This window comes from Macaca thibetana, chromosome 13 (assembly GCF_024542745.1).
Source record: "Macaca thibetana thibetana isolate TM-01 chromosome 13, ASM2454274v1, whole genome shotgun sequence".
NCBI lineage: Eukaryota > Metazoa > Chordata > Mammalia > Primates > Cercopithecidae > Macaca > Macaca thibetana.
In genome coordinates, this window is record NC_065590.1 from 33113496 (window position 1) to 33139524 (window position 26029).

The window sequence follows — 26029 nt, forward strand, 5'->3', positions numbered from 1 at the left end:
CTTTCCACTATAACACTATGTTGCCTCTCTTTTGAGTTCCATCTGTAGCTATTTGTTTTTTTTTTTTTTTGAGACGGAGTCTCGCTCTGTAGCCCAGGCTGGAGTGCAGTGGCCGGATCTCAGCTCACTGCAAGCTCCGCCTCCCGGGTTCACGCCATTCTCCAGCCTCAGCCTCCCGAGTAGCTGGGACTACAGGCGCTGCCACCTCGCCCGGCTATTTTTTTTGTATTTCTTAGTAGAGACGGGGTTTCACTGTGTTAGCCAGGATGGTCTCGATCTCCTGACCTCGTGATCCGCCCATCTCGGCCTCCCAAAGTGCTGGGATTACAGGCTTGAGCCACCGCGCCCGGCCAGCTATTTGTTTATAAAATGTCAAGGCAAACCAGAAAGCAACTGCTTATTTGAAAATCCAACCAATCAACCACCAAATAGAATTCTGTATCTTTCATAAAAGGACTACAATTTGTTTGTTAAAACAAATAAAAACAAAACCCTACTTAATTCTAGAGACTTTATGAAACATAATTAAAACATTTCACTTGCTCAGCATGTGCAAGTGGGCACAAGTGTGGGATGTTCAGCAGCCCCGGATTCTTTTTTTTTTTTTGAGACAGAGTCTCGCTCTGCCACCCAGGCTGCAGTGCAGTGGCGCAATCTCAGCTCACTGCAACCTCCCAGCTCACTGCAACCACCCGGCTCACTGCAATCTCCGCCCCCCTCCCCATCCCAGCCGAGTTCAAGTGATTCTCCTACCTCAGCCTCCTGAGTGGCTGGGATCACAAGCGCCCGCCACCATGACAAGCTAATTTTTGTAGTTTTAGTAGAGACGGGGTTTCACCATGTTGGCCAGGCTGGTCTCAAACTCCTGACCTCAGGTGATCCACCCGTTTTGCCCTCCCAAAGTGCTGGAATTACAGGCATGAGCCACCATGCCCGACCCCAGATTCTTTTCTGGATCTGCCATTGACTCAACAATGCAAAAGTGAGTTTTGTACAAAAGCACTTTGGAGCTGTATTTTTCATTCAATCGCCATTAACTGAAGGCCTGTGTGGATGACACGCTACATGGACAGGGTACCGTAAGGGTAGAGAAAAGGAATTAACATTTATTTTAACCTTTACTGTGGTATGTTATCTCATTTAATCTTCAAAACGGCTTCATGAGGTAGGTACTGCTGTAATGCCCCTTTTCCAGAGGGGAAAATCCACTCAGAGGTGAAGTAACTTACTTGTGCAAGGTTTCATGGTGAATAAATGCTGAAGGGATTCAAACCTGGCTTCCTCTAACCTCGTCATTCCAACACCCTCCATCTAAAGGTGAACAAGACAGTTCTTGAACTCAAAGAGCTCACAATGCAAAAAGGAAGAGGGTGATGAGGATATACAAAGCTGGAATGTAAGGCAGAACATGTGATGAAGGGATGATTACTGATGGTGGAAGGAATCTCAGGGAGTTTCTGAAAGAAAGTGGCATTAAGCTGGGAAGTAACTGATGAGTAGAATTTTCACAGATGGAAATGGAAATTAAAAAGACTGCACTTCAGGTAGAGACAACAGTACAGGAGGAGAAAAAAGATTAAACAACAGTAAGTAGTCCAATTTGGCTAAAAAGCACTCTTAGATTCCGAAGAAGGGTCCTAGCCCTTTGAAAGGCTTCAGCAAGAGCAACACATATAGAGCAGAGTGGACCAGAAAAACATTTAACTTGGAAGTATTTTTGGGATTTCCCTCCTTCTGACCCCACAAGCCCACACATACTAGCCTCACACATGGCTCCTGACTAAGAGTTGGGGTAGAAGTAGGAGGACAAATTTGAGTCTCCTAGAGTCTCTGTGGTATCACTAGAGATGGTAGGGAGCAGCCATGGGCCTGCAGCACAATTCACACACTGTATGTAGAAACAGGAGAAAACAAAAGATACTGCCTTGCTGATAAAACAAGAATAGGCTGTCATAAAAAAGGAGGAATAAGAAAAGAACTTTCTTAGAGTTGAAAAATGCAATTGCCAAAGTAAAACACCCAATGAAGATAATGAAGATGGTAACTAGCAGACTATATAATGCAGTAAACCTAATTAGTGAATTAGAAGATCCTTACAGAGGCCGGGCGCGGTGGCTCAAGCCTGTAATCCCAGCACTTTGGGAGGCCGAGATGGGTGGATCACGAGGTCAGGAGATCGAGACCATCCTGGAGAACACGGTGAAACCCCGTCTCTACTAAAAAATACAAAAAACTAGCCGGGCGAGATGGCGGGCGCCTGTAGTCCCAGCTACTCGGGAGGCTGAGGCAGGAGAATGGCGTAAACCCCGGAGGCGGAGCTTGCAGTGAGCTGAGATCCGGCCACTGCACTCCAGCCCGGGCGACAGAGCGAGACTCCGTCTCAAAAAAAAAAAAAAAAGAAGATCCTTACAGAGTATCACTTTAAGGGCTAGGTATGGGGGCTCACACCTGTAATCCCAGCACTTTGGGGGGTCAAGGCAGGAGGACCGCTTGAGGCCAAGAGTTCAAGACCAACTTGGGCAACATAGCGAGACTGTCTGTACAAAAAAAATTTTTTAATTACCTGGGCATAGTGGTGCATGCCCGTAGTCCCAGCTATTCTGCAGGCTGAGGTGGAAGGATTTGCTTGAGCCCAGGAGTTCAATGCTGCAGTGAGCTATACACTTGATCTTAGCCAAAAGGCTGAGAAGCGATGGTGCCATGAGCTATAATAGGGCCACTGCATTCCAGCCTGGGTGACAAAGTAAGACTCTTTAAAAAAAGAGAAAAGAGTATCAGCTTAAGAAATTCTCCCTAGGGGCCAGACATGGTGGCTCATGCCTGTAATCCCAGCACTTTGGGAGGCCAAAGCAGGCAAATCGCCTGAGGTCAGGGGTTCGAGATCAGTCTGGCCAACATGGTGAAAGCCTGTCACTACTAAAAATACAAAATTAGCTGGGCATGGTGGCGCATGCCTGTAATCCCAGCTACTTGGGAGGCTGAGGCAGGAGAATCGCCTGAACCCGGGAGGTAGAGGTTGCAATGAGCCGAGATCGCACCATTGCACTCCAGCCTGGGCAACAGGAGCGAAAACTCCATCTAAAAAAAAACCAAAAAAACAAAAAACCCCATGAATAACTGAGGCAGAAAACAGTTGTCCAATAATGATTCCCCTCAAACAGCACTGAATCCATATAATCTTAAGGATGATTTCTATCATACCTTCAAGGAATAGATCATTCCCATGCTATAAAAGAAGAAAAATTTCTCCATTTATTTTCATAACATTGATGGTAAAACCTGTCACAAACTACACATGGGCCAGGCATCACAGCTCACACCTGTGGTCCCAACACCTTGGGAATCTGAGGTGGAAAGATTGCTTGAGTCCCCAGGAGTTCGAGACCAGCCTGGGCAGCAAAGTGAGACCCTATCTCTACAAAAAAAAAATTTTTTTAAGTAGACGGGGACAGTGGTATGCACCTATAGTCCCAACTACCCAAGAGACTGAGGTAGGAAGATACCTGAGTCCAGGACTTCAAGGCTGCAGTGAGCTATGATCATGCCACTGCACTCCAGCCTGGGTGACAGAGGGAGACCCTGCCTAAAAAGAACCCAAAAGACAAAACAAACAAAAATCACCATACACACAAATAATAATACCAACCAACTGTATAAATAAATATACATGCAAAATTCCAAACAACACATTACCAAATTAATGGAATAGTACATCATGACAAAAAAAAAAGTTCATTCTAGAAATGTGAGGATGGTACCATTATTAAATCTATGACTAATACTAAGAGATTAAAAAAGAAAAACCTCGGCCGGGCACGGTGGCTCAAGCCTGTAATCCCAGCACTTTGGGAGGCCGAGACGGGCGGATCATGAGGTCAGGAGATCGAGACCATCCTGGCTAACACAGTGAAACCCCGTCTCTACTAAAAAATGCAAAAAAACTAGCTGGGCGAGGTGGCGGGTGCCTGTAGTCCCAGCTACTTGGGAGGCTGAGGAAGGAGAATGGCGGGAATCTGGGAGGCGGAGCTTGCAGTGAGCTGAGATCTGGCCACTGCACTCCAGCCTGGGTAACAGAGCGAGACTCCATCTCAAAAAAAAAAAAAAAAAAAGAAAAACCCCATGTTTATCTCACTAGATGCTAGAGGTTGCTGATGGAAATTCAACATTTCATCATGATAAAAACAGTTACTATTCTAGTAATAGAAGGGTATGTCTACCACATGGTCTATTGAAATGAATAATAAACACCAAACTTAACACTGATATATTAGAGGCAGTTTCATTAATGACAGAACAAGATAAGGAAACTACCCTCACTGCTATTAGTTTATATGGCTCTAGAAGTTCTACCCAATGAAAGAAAACAAGAAAATAGAAATGTGGTACAGATATCAGAAAACTCTTCCAAATGATTACTATTTTAGAGACAACTATTATTTTCTAAAACTCCAAATAAAAAAATAATAATATGAGAAATTAAGTCATATAAGATAAATATAACGATCAACTGTTTTCCATTAAAACAGCAATAACCAGTTTCAGAAGATGACATGGAAAAAAGATCTCAGTCACAATAAAAACAAAATATATGTTCTGCTCAAGAATAAACAAGAATACTACTGGATAAGTAGATAACCATTTGTGAAAAAATTAAAGTCCTATAACTTGTAATGTCACATAAAACATAAAACCACAAAAGCAACAAAAAGAAATAAAGATATTTTCATACTCATGGGCTACAATCTTAACATCAAATGTGCTAACTATGAGGAAAAAAGGACAGGTTAGACTACATAAAAACTGAAATGTATAACATTGTAAAAATATATTATATACTAAGATAAAAGAAAAATGACATGGCCGGGCACAGTGGCTCACGTCTGTAATCTCAGCACTTTGGGAGGCCAAGTCAGGCGGATCACCTGAGGTCAGGAGTTCGAGACCAGCCTGGCCAACATGGTGAAACCCCATTTCTACTAAATATACAATAATTAGTTGGGTGTGGTGGCAGGCACCTGTAATCGCAGCTACTCAGGAGGCTGAGGCAGGGAGAACTGCTTGTACTTGGGAGGTGGAGGTTGCAGTGAGCAGAGATCACACCACCACACACCAGCCTGGGACACAGGGCAAGACCCCATCTCAAAAAAAAAAAAAAAAAAAAAGAAAAATGACAAACAAATATATGAGAATTAATATACTTAACATGCAATGAGTTTTTATGAAGCCATTACACAAAGATGAAGATTTCAATAGAAAAAAACAAGGCAAGGGGTTTGGACAGGCAATTCATTGAAGAATAAAAAGATAAACAAAACATGGTAAAAAACAAACAGTAAAGCTACAATGATACTCATCATTGCAACATTGTTTATAATAGGAAGAAATTAGAAAACTATTCAAAATAGAGGACTGGATAACTAAATAATAATATTCATATTATGCAGTACACTACAACCATTAAAATGACATCACTGTGAAAGGAAGATCTTGTCTATTAAGTGACATACAGGTGGCAATCACAATTTTTGTTTCAAAAAGCAAATGTATATATATTTTATACATTTATGCAAGTGCATGTAAATCTATACATTTTCTCTGTAGAAAAATGTCCATTTTACCTCTGAATAATGGGATTACAGGATGATTAGTTATCTGTTGCTGCCTAACAAATTATGCCAAATTCAGTGGCTTAAACAAAAACGTTCATTATCTCAGTTTCTATGAGGCGAGAATTTGGGAAGGAGCTTAGCTGGGTGGCTGGGACTCAGGGTTTCTCATGAAGTTTCAGTCAAGCTGTTGGCTGAGGCTACAGTTGTCCTGAAGGCTGGACTGTGGCTGAAGGATACAATTTTAAAAAGACTCACATACCTGTTCACAGGTGGCCTCAGTTCCTTCCGTGTGGGCCCCTTGAAAAGGCTGCTTCCTGACACGGCAGCTGGCTTCCCCCAGAACAAGATGGAAGCTACCCTGTCTCTTATGACCTACCCTGGAAAGGTATTTCTTATTTTTGCTACTTTCTATTTACTGGAAACAAATCACAAAGTCCAGCCACGTTCAAGGCAAGAATTAACGCTCTACTTCTTGAAGGGAGGAATACCAAACAATTGTGGACATGCAGTCATGTATCTCTTAACAACAGGAATATGTTCTGAGAAATGTGTCATTGGACAATTCTGTCACTGTGTGACCATCAGAGAATGTACTCACACAAACCTAGATGGGATAGCCTGTCACACACTTAGGCTTTAAGGTATACCCTACTGCTCCTAGGCTACAAAGCTGTGTCACATGCTACTGTATTGAATACTGCAGGCAATTATAATACAATGGTATTTTGATCTAAACATAGAAAAGATACAGTAAAAATATGTTGTTATAATCTTACAGGACCACCATTGTACACATTGACAGAAACATCATTATGTGGCCCACGACTTTATTTTGAAATCTCAACAGGTGACCTGTGGCATACTCAGAAAAAGATATAATTTATTCCTGCATAGGAAAGTTAATTTCACAAATACACACACAGGCACACATACAAACGTATAAAGAAACAACTTAAGAAGCAAAAATCCTCAATAGCCATGATATGCCAGCCACAAAAGCTAACACAATTCTGGATTGGAATACAAAAAAATGGCACCCAGAACAAGTTCCATGATACTCTGGTCCCACTTAGACTACATCCAGAATGTCCTGTTCACCTCCAAGTAGCAGTCTTAGTAAATTCAAAGTGGAAAGTGAACAAACTAGGACTCATCACTTAGGTAAAGTTACTTCAGAGTAAAGAATAGCCTGGAGGAAAATCGGAGGTGTTTGGCTTGAAAGAGAGAAGACTTGATCAGGCATGGTAACTCATGCCTATAATCCCAGCACTTTGGGGGCCAAGGTGGGTGGATCGCTTGAGCCCAGGAGTTTGAGACCAGCCTGGCCAACATGGCGAAACCCTGTCTCTACTAAAGATACAAAAATTATCCTAGCATGGTGGCATGCACCCATTAGTCTCAGCTCTCAGGAGGCTGAGGCATGAGAATCGCTTGAACCCAGGAGGTGGAGGTTACAGTGGGCTGAGATCACACCATTGCACCCCAGCCTGGGTGACAGAATGAGACTGTCAAAAAAAAAAAAAAAAAAGGAAAGAGACTTGAGGGGGAGAAGGAACAGGAAAATCATCACCTTCAACTATATATAGGGTTGTTACGGGGAAAAGTTAAAAGACTTAGGGGGTAGAACTTGAACCAATGAGTCAGAGTCACAGGGGTGCAATGTGGCTCATTAAAAGGCAGAATTGTTTAGCAATTAGAGTTAAGAACCGGAATGTGCCACTCAGTGAATATTCCAGGTGGCGGCAAGAGGAGTTCATGGTGCCTGAGGAGGCATGGTGCTTCTGCTCCCTCTGAGGGTCATGTCCAAACAGGTCCTTCCTTACTCACACTAATGTGGCTGGAAACCAACCCTACGGCCTCTGCCAAAGCCATAGTCTTCACACCACGGCCTAAGCCATGAGGTATAAGTGAAATGTACTTATACCTCATAGTACAGTGCCTGGCACATAGTACGTGCTCATAAATGTTAGCTGTTACCTCTCCAATTGACTCAAAGTGTGACTGGAACCTCTCTAACAACCCTTCCAATTTCTAAGACTTTATTTAAAAAGTTAAAATCACTATAATTAGCTATTAATCCTAGTGGTTAGCTTCAGTAATAATATAAATACTTAAGTGTAGGAATGACAAAATTCATCTTCAAAGTCATCCATGATGGTTGGACATGCTTTGGGAAACCACAAACAACAGAGGCAGTCACTTAGATAGACATATAAAAACCACAAAAATCAAAACTACACATATTCAAACAAGTCATATCCTCTCTGGTGTATGTGGTCTGCTTTCTGGAATGAAGCTATTTTAAAAAGGATACTCAAACTGGGCTACTTTACCCACGCAGAGTAAATTAAATTACGACAATTAGATTATTCACCCATGCCTGCCAACTACCCACCACAACTAAAAACTTACTTTTTGGGTGCCAGCAGCCTGGATATCCTGCCATGTTGCTACAGGTTCTGTAGCGACGTGCCATTCTGGGTAAGTTTTAGCGAGTAACTTCACAAACGTGGACTTTCCCACAGCTGCAATGCAAACAGCATGTATTGGGATGCTTCCCAAATCAGGGCTGAAGGAGAAGGCTGCTACTAAACTCCGCCACAAACGCCCAACTCAAGGGAACAAGTATCAGTTTTCTGAATTTCAATCTCAGCAGCCATACCATTGTTAGACTGATAACAGATCAATCCATGCCAACCAGAGCCGCTATAATGAATACAGCCAATAGGGAGGAAAAATTCCTTCAAGATTTAATTTGCAATTTCCATGTCTCAACCTTCCAGAGGCAGAGCATTTAATAACAGTTGAAAATGTAAAAGTAGATGAAATCAGTTCTGTAAGTTCTATCACTTGAGTCACCATTCTATTTGTGCTGTGACAGTGTAAAATTTCTTAGTTTTTCAAGATAAAAAATAAAAATGATTATAATCTCATTCATTCAACAAATCTAAAAAATATTCATGGAGTGCTGACTATGTGCTCAGGACTGTCGGGCACTGTGGGTACAATGGCAAACAAAACACAGAATGGATTTTGCCCTCACAGAGCTTGTATGGGTGACAGATAGTAGACAAACACAAAATTAACTACTAACAAACTGTGTTAGGTGCTAGGAAAAAATGCAGGATGGCACTAATATAGCCCAGGAGGTCAAAGAAGACTCCTTTGAAAAAATGAAAAGATGACAATTCATGCAAAGGGAGTAGCATGCACAAAGACCTGAAAGAGAGAAAGAAGTTGACATACAATACAGAAGTTTGAGGCCCTAGAAGAAGCCATACAGTATGGCTACAGCATGAGTAAGTGATGGAGAAGTGTCTCAAAATGGGTGTAGCCACACAGAGAGGGAGTCCGGGGCCAGGTCACACAGGGCTCTGTAGTCATGGTAAGAAGACTGAATTCTATTCTAAGGGCAATGGGAAGTTAGTGAGGATTGGTTTTAAGTAGGAAAATTATAAGACTCCTTCTCATTTTTAAAAGATCACTCCACCAGCTACGTAAGAATGGGATGAAGCAGAAGCAAGCAGGCTAGTTAAAAGATATAGCAGCTTGCCCCTGGGTGATAGCAGAGGAGTGAAAAGTAGTGGTTGTTTCGAGAAATATTTTGGAGATGGAATCAACCTAGTAACACAACATTCAAGTTATCTTTTCCCATTTATACCAATGTTTGGCCCATACCTCCCTGAGCTCCAGAGACTCTATTCAAGAACCCTCCAGACATCTCCACTTGGGACATTCCACAAACACCTCAAAGTCAACATATTTCCTAAATGAACTAATCATCTTTCCCACCAAACTGAGCTTCCTCCTGTATCCCAGACCTCAGGGTATGAACACACCATCCACTCACTGACAGAAGTCCCTCCTCTGCCAAACCTCGGTGGCCACTAAATCCTTCTGCATTTGCTTCTAAATTTTTCATATTTGTCTTTTTCTCTCTATTCCCACCTCCATGCTCAAGACCAGCCTCTTATCATCTCTTGCCTTTCTGATGCTGGCCTTGCTCTCTTCAATCCATGCTCCGTACTGTGGCCAGACTGAACATGAAATAACACTGCTTACAATCTTTTGACAACTCCCTATTGGCTACAGCAAGGGCAAGCGACGGAGGAGTGGCTCAAGATGGACGTGGCCACATGGGCAGTCCAGGGCCAGGTCACATAGGGCCTTGTGGCCATGGTAAGAGGGCTGAATTCTATTCTAAGGGCAATGGGAAGTTAGTGACATCTGAGCTAAGACCTGAACAAGCTTCATGACAAACTCCAAACTCTTTAACATGGTCTGCAAGACACAACAAGATCTGATCCCTGTGTATGCCTCTCTGGCCTCGGCTTTCCTTTAGGGAGCCTACACTCCTGCAGGACCAAACTCCAATCATGCCATGTTCTCTTGCAAATATGACTTTGCATATGCTTTCCCATTTCCCGAAGCGCCTCCTCTCCTCTCCTCACCTGACCAACGCCTACTCAATCCTCAAGGTTCTGTTTAGATGTACCTCCTGTGTGAAGCCTTCCCAGATCCTGATACCTCTGAGCTGGATTAGCTAGTCCTCCTTTGTGCTTGGCTTGGTATTCTGGGTGAGACTCCATCACTGCACCTGTCATTGTGTTTCTCCAGCTAGAGAATGGGGCTCCTCCAGGGTAGAAAACAAACTGCAACCTAATGACCTGGCCAAATGAATAAAATACACAGTATATTACTAATTTCAGTTCTCTCTGAAACCTGTATTTGTGAAAAATAAGAAATGAATCTTAAGACTGTATCTGGGCCGGGCGCGGTGGCTCACGCCTGTAATCCCAGCACTTTGGGAGGCCGAGGCGGGCAGATCACAAGGTCAGGAGATCGAGACCACGGTGAAACCCCGTCTCTATTAAAAATACAAAAAATTAGCCGGGCACGGTGGCGGGCGCCTGTAGTCCCAGCTACTCGGGAGGCTGAGGCAGGAGAAGGGCGTGAACCTGGGAGGCGGAGCTTGCAGTGAGCCGAGATTGCGCCACTGCACTCCAGCCTGGGGCACAGAGCGAGACTCTGTCTCCAAAAAAAAAAAAAAAAAAAAAAAAAAAAAAGACTGTATCTGGACCTCAGTCTCCTCTATCAGAAGTAATCTATCTCAAGGGAAAGAAGGGGGGCATCCTTCCACTTATGGTTACTGATTGGGGTGCTGATGTCTCAGCACAAGAACCCACACATTTAATAGATGACATTTACTATATGCCACCCCAACTCCTCTCTGAATAGGCAGGATAAGAACAAACAGCATGAATCTGTAGATTTGTACAGTCACGCTCATCTCTCAGTCCCCACCTCCACCTAACTTGTGTGTGCTTCTTCACATCTGTTCAATCCCTGCTCTTCCCACACTCCAATGAATAAATGCCCTCCCCTGCTCTTCCAGGCCTGTGTCTAAATCCTTTCCCCCAGCAAGCCTGAGGTCCCATTTCTTCATTACTTCTCTAGCTCTGAATTCCTACCACACTGGTTAGGTGCCAAGTGGTTGAATGTGTATATTATCAGATACCTGTCTGCCCTGAGTAAGCCCTTGCTTAAAATATTTGGCCAGATGGTCAATATTTAGATTGTAGGTTGTTTAACAAGTCTAAAATATGGTCCCTGCTATTTAATAGCTAAAAAGTCATTTTAATGAATATGAAAAGATAAACGTAGCTGATTTGTTAGATGGCTGGGATTGAGTAATTGTTAGAATTACATATATACATACATACATGTGTGTATATATATATATATATATATATATATATAAATTTTTTTTTGTTTTTGAGACGGAGTCTAGCTCCATCACCCAGGCTGGAGTGCAGTGATGTGATCTCAGCTCACTGCAAGCTCCGCCTCCCGGGTTCACGCCATTCTCCTGTCTCAGACTCCCAAGTAGCTGGGACTACAGGCGCCCGCTACCACGCCTGGCTAATTTTTTGGTTTTTTTTTTTTTTTTTTTTGAGACGGAGTCTCGCTCTGTCGCCCAGGCTGGAGTGCAGTGGCCGGATCTCAGCTCACTGCAAGCTCCGCCTCCCAGGTTCCCGCCATTCTCCTGCCTCAGCCTCCCGAGTAGCTGGGACTACAGGCGCCCGCCACCGCACCCAGCTAATTTTTTTTTGTATTTTTTTTTAGTGGAGACGGGGTTTCACCATATTAGCCAGAATGGTCTCGATCTCCTGACCTCGTGATCCGCCCGTCTCGGCCTCCCAAAGTGCTGGGATTACAGGCTTGAGCCACCGCGCCCGGCCCCATTTTTTGGTATTTTTAGTAGAGACGGGGTTTCACCGTGTTAGCCAGGATGGTCTCGATCTCCTGACCTCGTGATCCACCCACCTCGGCCTCCCAAAGTGCTGGGATTACAGGCGTGAGCCCCCGCACCTGGCCAGAATTACTTATATTTTTTAAAAGTTAAAAACAATTACCTTAAAAAAACTGTTGCAGATGGAAAGGAAGGGCTCTGAGGTCAGACACTATTAGTTCATCTAAGAGCAGTCAGGACTCCAAGAAATTGACTCATGCAATTTAAACACATAAATTCTGGAATGCCAACAAATTAGATGTAACAGGAAATACACAGTTCCAATGACTGGAACAATAACATCTAATACCCAGGGTACTCTGTAACCCATTCTCCATTCCAAGGCTTCTGGAAAGCCAGTTTAGTAATCAGAAGGCAGCTTCAGCATACAATGACAGTAAATGGTGGTGAAAGGTCCTAAGAGCTGTGCCATCCATGTTTCTGGGGCTTGGAGAGCCTGAGTAATTCACTACAGGGCAGTATTTCTTAAACTAATTCCACTGGAACTGAGCTGTGCCAGGTACCACCCACAGATGTGGAATAATTACTTTAAAAAATAATTCAAAGTTATATGTTTTTATTAAAGCCAGACACAGTATAACTTTCTCAGTGCTGTGATACCTGTTCATAATATACATTTTTTTCCTTCCTGCTGGGGTGTTTTTTGTCTGTTTTGACAAATGTTTCAAGGTGTTCACAGGGGGTTCGTAAGAGTGGTGGTGTTTGGCTCTCCACTGCTTCAGAGGCCTCCTCCTAGTGATCAGAACACCCCTGTCTAGAGAAAGCCTACTTCTTCAGTCAATCTCTTATGATATCATTATCTCAGACTTACTGCAATTTAGTTAGATCCCAGCTTAGCTGCTACCTTTCCTTTCGAGATGGGGGTCTCTCTCTTATCACCCAGGCTGGAGTGCAGTGGTGCGATCTTGGCTCACAGCAACCTCTGCCTCCCGGGCTCAGGTGATCTTCTCACCTCAGCCTGCTGGGTAGCTGGTCCAGTATGTTTGACCTGCCCAATATACTGTTTGTTTATGAGACGGAGTCTAGCTGTCACCCAGGCTGGAGTGCAGTGGCACAATCTTGGCTCACTGCAACCTCCGCTTCCTGGATTTAAGTGACTCTCCTACTTCAGCCTCTCGAGTAGCTGGGACTATAGGTGTGTGCCACCATGCCCAGCTAATTTTTGTATTTTTGGCAGAGACAGGGTTTCACCATGTTGCCCCGGCTGGTCTCAGACTCCTGAGTTCAAGCGATCCACCTGCCTTGGCCTCCCAAAGTGCTGGGATTACAGGCGTGAGCCACTGCACCGGGCCACTGCTGTTATCTTTCTTTTCTTTTTTTTTTTTCTTTTGAGACAGAGTCTTGCTCTGTTGCCCAGGCTGGAGTGCAGTGGGGCTATCTCAGCTCACTGCAACCTCTGACTCCTGAGTTCAACTGATTCTCCAGCCTCTCAGCCTCCCGAGTAACTGGGACTACAGGCACATGCCACCACACCTGACTAATTTTTGTATTTTCAGTAGAGACAGGGTTTCGCCATGTTGGCCAGGCTGGTCTCGAACTCCTGACCTCAGGTGATCTGCCCACCTCAGCCTCCCAAAGTGCTGGGATGACAGGCGTCAGCCACATCGCCCGGCCTATCTTTCAATATACTCTTAGTATTATGAATTTTGGAAGGTATCGGATCTTACAAGCAGCATCAAACCTTCCCTTAGGACCTTGGCCACCGGTGTTCTCTGTTGTTATATTGCCAGGACTTTCAAAAAGGTGGAAGGTACTTTCTTAAGAGTATATTACTTCAACATGTTGATTTTCATTAGCTCCACGATTCTCATTCCACAAGCTGGGCCAGAGAGTTCTGTTGTTACCACTCATCTTTTCCTAAGGCATGGTTTTTTCCCCCCACAAAATTTTCTATAAACTGACAATGCCTACCATAGCTATGTAATGCTAAAATCTAGTAGTAAGATAGCATATGATGTAATACCCAAAATAACAGATCCCATTATTTTACGTCTAATACAGTTGTATTTCACAGTAGCCTATATTTATCACCTCTAGGCATTTTCATCTCCTGAACAAGATGAAAAACATGAGAAAAAAAATCCAATTCTGAAATCTTTTACCAAAATCCAACAGTCAGAACATATAAAACTGTCTAATGTCTTTTTTAAAAAATCCTTCCAAAAAAAATTAAACTCTTTATTTCAGATACTGTATTTGATGCTGCATTCATTCACTTACTCATTCATTCAATCAACAAATGTTTATGGAGTAGCTACCAAGTGGTAGGTACTATAACTGAAATGATGATCTAGGCTGAGAGCTTGCCCTCAAGTTATATTCCAACCCCAAGACAGAGTACTCAGGATCACACAGGCTCTAAGCTTAAAAGCATTCTAGGCAAAGTTAATAAAAATCAGTCAGCAGGCTTAAAAAAAACTTAATACATTTTACTTTGATGCCTTTTTTTCATGAAAAACTGTTTACGAAAAAAAAAAGAGGCCAAAAAACTTCCTCACACCTTCCTATGATCCAAACTCATCTGTTTAGCACAAAAGACTCTTACTGATCTGGCATCCCCTCCTCCCTGCCTTGCCTACCAGGTGATTCAGCTTTCCACTGCCACCTTCTCTGCGAAGCCTCCTTGAACTCTCTCCAGCTCCACTTCATCTCTAGGCAGAGTTAATTACTGCCTGCTCTGGTTTACCAAAGGATTACACTGTAATTATTTGTTCACTCATCACTCCCTCCAGCTAGACTGGGAGCTCACTTTTAAAGACAGAGACTGAACCTTTGCATCCTGAGTATGAGAACAGTGATAGATGGATGAAAGGAGGTGAGTCACAGGCACAGAGAATCCACTACACAGTATTTGATATAAATAGGCTATTTTTTCCCAAGGATTCTTTGCCCAACCATTTATACTCAAAATAAGTAAAAGACACATATTAGTGATGTGAAGTCACTAATTTTGAATGCTGGAGGAAACATGTTATTAGGGAAGCCCTCTACTGCTTTATGTTTAAGTCTCTTGATTGAAAAGTGCAAAAGAGTTTCCTCTTCTCTGGTTGGGTCTTTGAACATCAAGTAAAAATGCTGAGATGACTTACTGACAGTGAGATTTCATACAGCAATCTTTTCTTCAATTTAGGCTTGTAATCGTAAGATAATCACAAGATGATGATAATATACTGTAGGGATGAACAGTCTTAGAAGAGAGGCTAAGTGTTTTATGTTTTAGATTTTCAGGGGTTCTAGGTACCAAGCTTTTGACTTTCAATCACACATCTTATAATCTTATATCTTCGTAAGTCATGCTAGATGCCATTAGTTGCTACTTCACTGATCAATTTTCCTTACATGCCACTGTCTGCACCTTCAGGATCAGAATAACAGGACTTAGAGCAGAAGGAATACAAGAAAACCCCCTCCAAACATACCTAATTTTGGTTAGGACAGGGGTTCACCTTCCCTGTTCAGGTTTCCTGAATGGGTGCTCTCAATCTGATTTGCTTGAGGATGTTACCTGTGATTAGAGAAGATGCTCACTCTTGATTTAAAAAGCAGTTTAGTATATTCCCTGTGTGGGTACCAATGCCTAACTTCCACATGGATATCACAGCACAGGATTCAAGAATCTGGTCAGTACTGAGTACACTGGGTCAAGGCGGGCGTTAGGTGTCAGCAATACAAAGATGAACAGCACACTGAGTGGTCAGAGCCCAAGGAAGGTGGTGAATGTGCAAACAAGCTCAGCAGAACTCAAGTGCTGCAGCAGTTGTGGGTACAAAATGTTATGTCAGCCCACAGAGGAGGCAGTGACTAATTCTGTCTAGGGAGAGTCATCAGGGTGTGTGGGGTGATGAAGAGTAGTGGGAGATGAAAGGAAAAAAGAGTCAGATTAGGTTCCCCCATTCCATTTCGCATCACCCTTTTTTGGGGCAACTGCCATTTACTTCCAAGGCTTCAACAACTACGCCCCACCAGTCAACAACTTCCACATCTGAAACCTCAGCACCCATCTCCAGACTCTCTTGACTTCAGGCATATATTCCAATCTGTCTCAGAACACCTCTATGTCTCACAGGAACCTCATACAAAACATATCACTCTACCCTCCCCAGACCGCCTCTTCCTTTATTCCCTTTATTCCTGATGAACCTCAGTGTCACCCTCCTCTACTCCTCCTCATCCCTCGCCTCCAAGTGGCCACCACATCCTGTCAATCCCACTTCCAAAATCTCTCTCACACCATCACTTCTCTGTCTCTCCAGTTCTTCTATTCAGGCCTGCATCTTTCCTCCCTCCAATTACTCCAATAGCCACAAAACTAGTGCACAGACTCAACTCTGTTCCAATTCATCTATTCATTCATCCAACAAACTGGATGCAAGGCACTATGGGTACTGCAGCAAACAAAATATACAAAGAAAGTGCCTGTTTTATGGAGCTTTCTTTCTCATCCTACACAGTTTCCTTTTTAAAATTAATCTGGTCATGGCACACACTGGCTTCAAGTGTTTAACAGCCTCCCACTGCCAACAGGACAAACTAGCATGGTCCACAAGGCTCTTCGACATATGGCAAATCCCACCCTTCCAATCTCTTGTTCTGTCACGCTTTCACAGGTCCCTTCAACTCCAGGCACATCCAACTATTTCCCTTCCATTAAAACTGCATGTGTTAGTCAGGCATGATGGCACATGCCTGTAGTCTCAGCTACCTGGGAGGCTGAGGCAGGAGAATCACTTGAACCTGGGAGGTGGAGGTTGCAGCGAGATGAGATCACACCACTGCACTCCAGCCCGGGTGACAGAATGAGACTCCGTCTTAAAAACATAAACAAAAACAAAAAACTGCATATGTTTCTTCAGGCTTCACCACCTTGGCACATGTTGCTTTCTATGCTTGAAATACTTTTTCCTCTCCTTCCTCTTGGGAATTCCTACCCCAGAGATTCTGGCTTTCCATGCCCAATCACGGATCTCACCACACAGTATGAAAATTATGTCGAGTCAGAGGGGCGCGGTGGCTCACGCCTGTAATCCCAGCACTTTGGGAGGCCAAGGCTGGTGGATCACAAGGTCAGGAGATCAAGACCATCCTGGCTAACATGGTGAAACCCCATCTCTACTAAAACATACAAAAAATTAGCCAGGCGTGATGGTGGGCACCTGTAGTCCCAACTACTCAGGAGGCTGAGGCAGGAGAATGGCGTGAACCCAGGAGGCGGAGGTTGCAGTGAGCTGAGATAGTGCCACTGCACTCCAGCCTGGGTGACAGAGTGAGACTGTCTCAAAAAAAAAAGAAAAGAAAAGAAAAGAAAATTATGTCAAGTCTGTTTCTCCCATTTGGTTGTGAGCTCCTTGAAGGACAGGAACTGTAACCTATTCACTGCTATGCTTAGCATGAGAGTGGAGTCTTAGTCCTCACTCAGTAAGCCTCTGTTGCATGAGAAAGCAAGAAAGAAGCAGAGAAATTTGAGAAGGTTAAGAAGCAAAGGTCAGACCTGTCCTAAGTTACTTTGTGATATATACCCTGTTCTCTCTCTGGGCTTTGAGGACAGAGCTTCCTTTAGGGGTGTGTTTCTCAAAGTACAGTACAAAACGTATTTAAATAATAACATCATCAGGCAAATAGCAGGACTCTCCTTTCCCATTCCTTTCGATGTTTCCGATTTGGCTGGAGAAAAACACGCAGCCATGGTGACTGGTCTCACTTTAAATTCATGACCACTAACTCCAAGTGGGTCCTAAATGGTACCCAGCAATTTAACATTTCTCTTGCTTATTCACTAGAGTATTTCAAGTCGTGTCTCCACATTCACTCTTAGCTGATGACCTTTCTTCCTATTTCACGCTGAAAACAGACACAACCAGGCCGGGCGCGGTGGCTCACGCCTGTAATCCCAGCACTTTGGGAGGCCGAGGGGGGCAGATCACAAGGTCAGAAGATTGAGACCATCCTGGCTAACATGGTGAAACCCTGTCTCTACTAAAAAATAAAAAAATAAAAAAATAAAAAATTAGCCAGGCGTGGTGGCAGGTGCCTGTAGTCCCAGCTACACAGGAGGCTGAGGCAGGAGAATGGCGTGAACCTGGAAGGCAGAGCTTGCAGTGAGCCGAGATGGCGCCACTACACTCCAGACTGGGAGAGAGCAAGACTCCGGCTCACAAAAAAAAAAAAAAAAAAAAAAAAAAAAAAAGACAGACACAACCAAAAGATCTTCCCAAGTTCCCACCGCACCCACTCAAGTTGGTGCTCATATATTTTGCTATCACTCCTGTTACTAGGGACGAATTGTGCTCCTAGCTAAGGCTAAATTCTTTCCCACTGGGCAATAGATCCCATTCTTTCTTGCTTAAAAATCACTCCAGCAATTCTATCCTCTGTCCCAATTTACCAGTTTTCCTCCTTTCTACTAGACCACTTCCGTCAACTTACAAACCTGCTCTAATTCTTCTTACGAAAAGAAAATTTAAAATGTTAAACTCTCATACCGTCTTCTAATTTCAGCTACCACCCCATGACTTCCCTTTCTAAAAACTTCCAGTTATCTTAACCCACTCTCCTCACCTCCCATTCTCCTTGAACCTATACGGATTAGGCTTTCACTCCTAACACTCCTAAAACTGTTCGAGTTCACCAAAGACCTTCATTTACTTAAACAGTATAACACAGCTGATCATTCCCTCCCACTGAACACCTTCTTCACTTGGCTTCCAGGATATCATTCTGTTTTTTTCTCCTGTCTCAGTGGGCATTCCTTCTCTGTCTCTGCTTATTCCTTCCCACCTCCCCAGTCTCATAATATTTGCATGCCCAGGGCTCAGTCCTTTCCATCAACACATAGTCTTCTAGCATTAAGTACCACCTACATTTACAGCTCCAGTCCAGGAAGACCCTAATTCTGAACTTACATATCCAACTACCTATCCAACACCTCTACTTGGATATTAATAGGCATGTAAAAACCTAACATGCTTAAAACCAAGGCTCACGCCTGTAATCCTAGCACTTTGGGAGGCCAAGGCAGGACGATCACTTGAGCCCAGGAGTTCAAGAACAGCCTGGGAAATACAGTGAGACCCCATCTCTACAATAAATATAAAAAATCAGCCAGGCATAGTGGCAAACACCTGTGGTTGCAGCTACTCAAGAGGCTAAGGTGGGAGGATGGCTTGAGCCTGGGAGGCAGGCTGCAGTGAGATGCAATCGCATCACTGTATTCTAGCCTGGGCAACAGGGCAAAACCCCACCAAGGGAGGGGAAGAGAGGGGAGAAAGAAGGAAAGGAGGAAATAAAGAAAATCAGGAGTCTATCTTTCAAGTACTCAAGTCAAAATAACTGGAGTCATCATTGGCCCCTCTCTTTATCTTACACTCTGCATTCAACCTGTCACCAAATCCAATTGGCCCTACCTTAAAATATAACTAGAACCCAATCATTTCTCACCACTTCCACTGTTAAATTTTACTTAAAATGTAACTCAATTTTTGTTAACATATAACTAAGTATAACCAGAATCCAATCATGTCTCACCACTTTCACAAAGGTCCAACATACCATAATTATTGCAATACCACTTAACACCCTTTACTTTCAACATATCAGCCACAGTGATCTTTTTATAATCTAAGTAAAACTGTCGCTTGACTCCTCAAAGCTTCCAATGGCTACCCATCTCAGTAAGATTAAAAACCCATGATAAGGCCTATAAAAATCTGGCCAACCCTTGGGCTTCTGCCCTCATTTCCCTACCGTCCTTGCTCACTCAAGTTCAGCCACAGTAACTTCCCTCCTATTCCACCTCAGGGCCTTTCCAATTGCTTTTCACTGTGCTTAGAAGATTCTTCTCCCGGGTATCCACATGGTTTGCTCCCTCACCTTCTTCAGTTTTTTGCTCAGATGTCACCTCAGTGAGGCCTTGCTTATTTTATTTAAAATGACAACTTCGGCCAGGCACGGTGGCTCACACCTATAATCCCAGCACTTTGGGAGGCCGAGGCAGGCGGATCATCTGAAGTCAGGAGTTCAAGACCAGCCTGGCCAACATGGTGAAACCCTGTCTCTAATAATAAAACAAAAATTAGCTGGGTGTGGTGGCAGGTGCATTCTCTAATCCCAGCTACTCGGGAGGCTAAGGCAGGAGAATCGCTTGAACCAGAGAGGCTGAGGTTGCAGTGAGTCGAGATCAAGCCACTGCACTCCAGCCTGGACAACAAGAGTGACACTCCATCTCAAATAAAATAAAAGCTTCCCTCAATTCTTCATCCCTGATTTTTCTCCATCATACTCATTACTCTCTAACATATTGTTCACCTTGCTTAATTCGTGTTGTTTTTTGTCTATCTCTCCCTACTTGAGTTCCATGAGAGCAGAGATTTCTATTTCTTCTATTCACAGCTGTATTCTCCAGGCCAAGAACAGTGCTGGCATATGGAAGTGGCTCAAAAGGTGATTTGTTGAATGAATAAAAAAAGAAATTGTCAGTTTGCTGCTAGAATGTCTTCAGTACTCAACACTTGCTAAGCCCCTTTTAGGGCTCAGTACCTTGGCAGGTAAAAGTATCAAGTCAGAATTTATTAATATTAAATTGAAATGTTTTGCCTTCATTTTGCTTTTTGACTACTTTTTATTCAAGATACTGGTCTCATTCTTGTAACAAAATTATTTTTAATTTAATACATGTTTTTAAGTTAAAAAGTGAGGTTCTTCTAAGAAAAGCCTTAAGAAATTATCATGCAACTAGCACAGGCACAAAAACTGTGAATGTGGTATTTGAAGGACTTAAGTTTAGGAACTCTCTTAGAATAGGGTTGCCAGATAAAATACAGGACACAGTTAAATATGAACTTTCAATGAGTGATTTCGTTGTTGTTTTGGTGTAAGGATGCCCCAAATATTGCATTGGACACACACTAAAAATTATTCGTTATCTTAAATTCTATTTTAACTGGATATTATTTTTAATTTTTGCTAAATATGGCAACCCTATCTAGGAGAACAAATAAACTGCACCCGCTTGTCGCTTCAATTTCGATCTATTACAAACAGCTAATAAAATTCTTGTCCTAGCCACTAACTGCGTGGCTTTTATGCCCCAACAAAGGTGTCCCTGTGGGCGGGTAATGAGGCCCGATACTCTAAAAATCAAGGCGGCAAAGATCCACAGTGCACTTTGCGAGGGGAAAGGCCCTCCTCGCAGCCCAGAAAGAGAGGCCGGCCGCATCAGACGCGGGCCATTCCGAGCCCAGCTCCTTTCCCAGCCTCTGTCACCTGCGTGGCGGAGGCCAAGGCTTGGCAGTCGCTTTCCGGCCCTTACCAATGTTGCCTTCGATGGAGAGCCTTCGGGGCCCGCGCCCCGCGTGCAGGCCCCTGGAGAAGGGAACGCCCTCGAGTAGGCTCTGGGCCATGGAACTGAAGGGTGCTCGAAGCCGACTTAGAAAGAGGCGGCCCGCGGCCATCCCACCCACGATTCGCACAGCGATCACTTCCGCGGAGAGCACTTCCGCCCTAGGTACCGCTGCTCACTCGCTCCAGCGCACCGCTGACGTAAGGAGATCGTCAGGCAGGAAGTGGGTGGGGTTGAACATGCGACGGGGTGCGCCCAAGAGACCGCTCTGCTCTCGCGATGTTTGTAAAGAAGCGTTGCGAGAAGGAAGGGTTTTACAAGGGTGCAGAATTTGCTAGTAACAGGATTTGCGGTGTGAGTGGCTCCTCGGTTTTTGTTCATTGGATAAATAACATTTTAAGAGACATAACTCCACAGTCCAACCACCTCATTTTTGTGTAACTTTAAAATAAATTTTATAACTGAAGACAAATTAAAAATAGAAACTAATTTTAAGGGGATTTTTTTCCCCCAGGTGCTTGTTGTCTGGTTTTTAATACTGCAAGAAAATGGAAGTTTTAAAGTAGGAAAATGACTCAATCTGATGATTTACACAAATTTAACTTTTTCCTATTCCCTGTAATTCCCTGCACAATGCTGGCATATTATTGACTAAATTAACAGATAATCAGTTACACCCCATCTCTTAGTTTGTGTCTTGAGTAAGTAAATAAATGTTCGGTCAATCGATTCGCATTATAGCCAAAAATCCCTTCAGGATAAGGTGGTGGTGGCTTAGGTATGTGACTGGAAATCGTTTAAACCTGGTAGGTTGGGTTCTGTGCACGTAAGCAATGGCGGGTAGAGACTTGCCGGTGTATAAAACCTAAGTCCTGCTGTCGGTGAAGTGTGCTCTACAGAAGGGCAGGGACCTAAGCTGCTGCCACAGGTGAGGCCGGACTGCCACGCCCCGTCGTCATAACAACCTCAGAACTAATGATTTACGAAATGTTGTTAAATGGTGCTTCTAGTTCCAGTCGCTTGAATCACCAGAGTCAAAACCGGGAGTCAACAGGCCAAACCGGCCTTCAGGCACAACTCAGGTGTGGTAGGTTCTAGAAGACAAGGATCTGATGGCAAAGGGGGCTGGAGAAGGACCGGGGCTGGGATACCTAAGCTGTTCCCATAGAAAGCACAGGACCTTTTTCTTATGTTGATGTATATATAGGATGGCTGAGGTCATGTTTATATATTAAGAACTTTTTTTTTTAATACACCGAATTTTGTTAGGATAACCAGGGTGGGGCGTTAATGGCTACTGGAGCGGCTAAAGTCCTACCCATTCCCATCTCCACTCCAGCAGCCACTTCTGTAAAAATAAATAAATAAATAAAATACTGCTTACATTTATTTAACTTATGTAAACTCAGACTTGGAAATATTCATCCTAAAAACCTTGAGAGGCTCTCTGCCTCTCCAGGATCTTGCTGCCTCAGGAGCATTGTGAAAGTTAAACGAATAAATTGTCTGCAGGCAGGTATTAATCTCCTAAAAGTTACCAGGCAGGAAAATAGGGTCTGGAGACAGGGAACCTAAGGCCGATTCAGGTTGACTTCCTAGAACTAAATCAAAAGGAAAATCCCAGCTTTGCAGCCCAAGTAACAAAAGGACCAGAAGCTAATCCCTTTGCAACCCCGGCTTTTCTGGGTGGCAGATGAAAAACTGAAAGTACCTCTGATTGGTGTCCTCGGGCAATCAATCAGGCTGGTGGCAGGCCAACTCTTTAGTTGCATAAGGTAAAACTTCGTAACTTCACTTCAGCCTCTGATTGGTCCCCTCCTGCAACCAATAAAAAAAAAAAAAAAAAAAAAAAAAAAAAAAAAAAAAAAAAAAAAAAAAAAAAAAAAAAAAAAAAAAAAAAAAAAAAAAAAAAAAAAAAAAAAAAAAAAAAAAAACAGACTGATCGCTGGCCACTACTTCATTTACATAGGGTGTACACCAAGTAACCAATAGGAAACCTCTAGGAGGTATTTAAACGCCAGAAGGCTGGGCACGGTGGCTCAAGCCTGTGCTCCTAGCACTTTGGGAGGCTGAGACGGGCGGATCACGAGGTCAGGAGATCGAGACCATCCTGGCTAACCCGGTGAAACCCCCGTCTCTACTTTAAAAAAAAAAAAAAAAAAAAAACTGGCCGGGCGAGGTGGCGGGCGCCTGTAGTCCCAGCTACTCGGGAGGCTGAGGCAGGAGAATGGCGTAAACCTGAGAGGCGGAGCTTGCAGTGAGCTGAGATCCGGCCAGTGCACTCCAGCCTGGGCGACAGAGCGAGACTCCGTCTCAAACAAACAAAAAAAAAAACAAAAGAATTTTCTGGCGTTTATTTATTTATTTATTTATTTATTTATTTTGAGGCGGAGTCTCGTTCTGTCGCCCAGGCTGGAGTGCAGTGGCCAGATCTCAGCTCACTGCAAGCTCCGCCTCTCAGGTTTACGCCATTCTCCTGCCTCAGCCTCCCGAGTAGCTGGGACTACAGGCGCCCGCCACCTCGCCCGGCTAGTTTTTTGTATTTTTAGTAGAGACGGGGTTTCACCGTGTTCGCCAGGATGGTCTCGATCTCCTGACCTCGTGATCCGCCCGTCTCGGCCTCCCAAAGTGCTGGGATTACAGGCTTGAGCCACCGTGCCCGGCCAACGCCAGAAAATTCTATAATTGCTGCTTGCTTGGACCCCTCCTACACTGGGGAGTGTTTTTTGGTTTGCAATAAATCTGTGCTTTGTTGCTTCATTCTTTCCTTGCTTTGTGCGTTTTGTCCAATTCTTTGTTCAAAATGCCAAGAACCTGGACACCCTCTACCAGTAACAGAGCTCCTAAAAATTATTTTTAAAAATTTTATGGTGAAGTGGCCAGCCGTTGACACCACCATCATCAGTGAGAGAGAGTTCTGGTTGTCCCACATTCTTACCAACAGTTGATATTGTCAGCTTTTTTTCATTTTATCCATTTTGCTGTGTGTAATTATAACTTATTGTGGTTTTAATTTACATTTTCCTGCGGGTTAATGAAATCAAACATCTTTTCGTGTGTTTATTGATCATTTCAGTATCCTCTGTTGAAGTCTTATGTCCATTTTTCTATTTGTTGTCTTTTGCTTGTCTTATTCTTCAAATATTCTGGATGAGTCCTTTGTGAATATTTTCTCTCTGTCATTTGCGTCTTTTTTTTTTTTTGAGACAGAGTCTTGCTCAGGCTGGAGTGCAGCGGGGCGATCTTGGCTCACGGCAACCTCCATCTCCTAGATTCAAGCGATTCTCATGCTTCAGCCTCCTGAGTAGCTGGGATTACAGGCATGCGCCATGCCTGACTAAGTTTTTGTATTTTTAGTAGCGACGGGGTTTTGCTATGTTGGCCAGGCTGCTCTTGAACTCCTGGCCTCAAGTTATCCACCCACCTCGGCCTCCCAAAGTGTTGGGATTACAGGTGTGAGCCACCGCACCCAGCCTCTAAAAGCATTCAAAATTTTTTTGATGTGGAGTGTAATGTAAGAAACTAAAAGATTTTTTGCCTAAAATGCCTGTCAGTTATGTTAATTAATTAGTAATAATTTTCTATCCCCCTTTACTTATTTATGCTTGTTTTGTTAAATGTTATTTTTTGGTTTTTGGTCCCAATTCCAAATTCCCAGAAGGGAGAATCTGATTTGCCCACCTGTGTTCAGGTGTCTAATCATGGTTCAATCAGCTGTGGCCAAGGAAGAGGGTTGGGGCCCCACTTTTGTGCATGAGGAAGTACAATTAAGGCGATCATCATGAGCAAAGAAGACACCCCAAAGAGGTGGTGATCAGTTCCTCTTGGAAGCAGTAAACAGGGAGTTTTCATTCCACTTGGGTGCTAGCCAGAGACTGAAAGTAGTGGCGTACCGGTGAGTAGAATTACCTCCCCATTACTTAGGAGAATGAGGCCACTTCCTGCCCCTGGGCGATTTTCAAATATCTGCTAGAGTTGATAAGTAGGAGTTGATGTTGCCCTGCAAGAACTCTAGTCTTTCAGCAGCCACTCATTCATCCAATATTTGCTGAGCATCTACTGCATGCCAGACACTCTGCTTAGTCCTTGAAGTGCAGCTCTGAAGGAGTTACTATTTTTCCAGTGTTTGTAAATGCTACTGTATACATAAAATACTGACCAATATTATATAAAATGTCATGCAGCCATTCAAAAAGGGAGATAAACATATAAAAATGTGGCCCAAACTTTCTTCTGCAGCCTGGAATTTTAGTCAGCTATATCTCACCTACATTGAAGATTTTCTAATGTGCTGGATTGTGCTAAATCGATTTGGTTAAACTGGAAAGTACACTTTCAGAACGCACTACCAACAAGGCTCTGAGTTAGAGTTGGCCAAAAGAGGACCTGGGGTGAGATTTGGAAGGCAGAGTGGGAGTGTCAGCCAGTGCTCTGTGGAAATCTTCTAGTCAGATGCTATGACAGACAGAGGTGCCCGGCAGATAGGTTTCACCTAGTCCTCCACTCATTTGTGACTCCTCTCAGATTATCCCACAGTTCCTTGCAGACTTTCACTTTCCCAGCTCCTTCAGGCTTTGGATAAATCTCATTCTTGTAATAAAGCCCTTATTCCCATAATACCCATAGTGGCTCTGCTCCCCTGAATGAACTGTACTGATACACCTAATCATAAAGGGAGACATATCAAAAGGTGGTTAAGAGTATGGGCTCTGGATTCCAGTGACCTGGGGGTGAGGATTAAGAGAGAGAATCCACTTGCCACACCTGCCACAC

At 43.6% G+C, this 26029-nt stretch overlaps 1 protein-coding gene across 2 annotated transcripts in view; it reads right to left on the minus strand.

The window, feature by feature from the left end:
• The window catches only part of DGUOK (deoxyguanosine kinase), a 74355-nt gene that overhangs the window by 13250 nt on the left and 35076 nt on the right, over nucleotides 1–26029 (minus strand). The window contains exons 2-3 of one of the 2 annotated variants that reach the window (XM_050754512.1): nucleotides 21227–21445; nucleotides 8022–8134 (exon numbers count right to left, since the gene is read on the minus strand). In XM_050754512.1, the coding sequence (XP_050610469.1) occupies nucleotides 8022–8134; nucleotides 21227–21368 (255 nt within the window). In that variant the 5' untranslated portion in view covers nucleotides 21369–21445. Of the gene's footprint in view, nucleotides 1–8021; nucleotides 8135–21226; nucleotides 21446–22967; nucleotides 23015–26029 lie in introns of those variants that run through there. The other variant, XM_050754513.1, reaches the window with a different exon arrangement.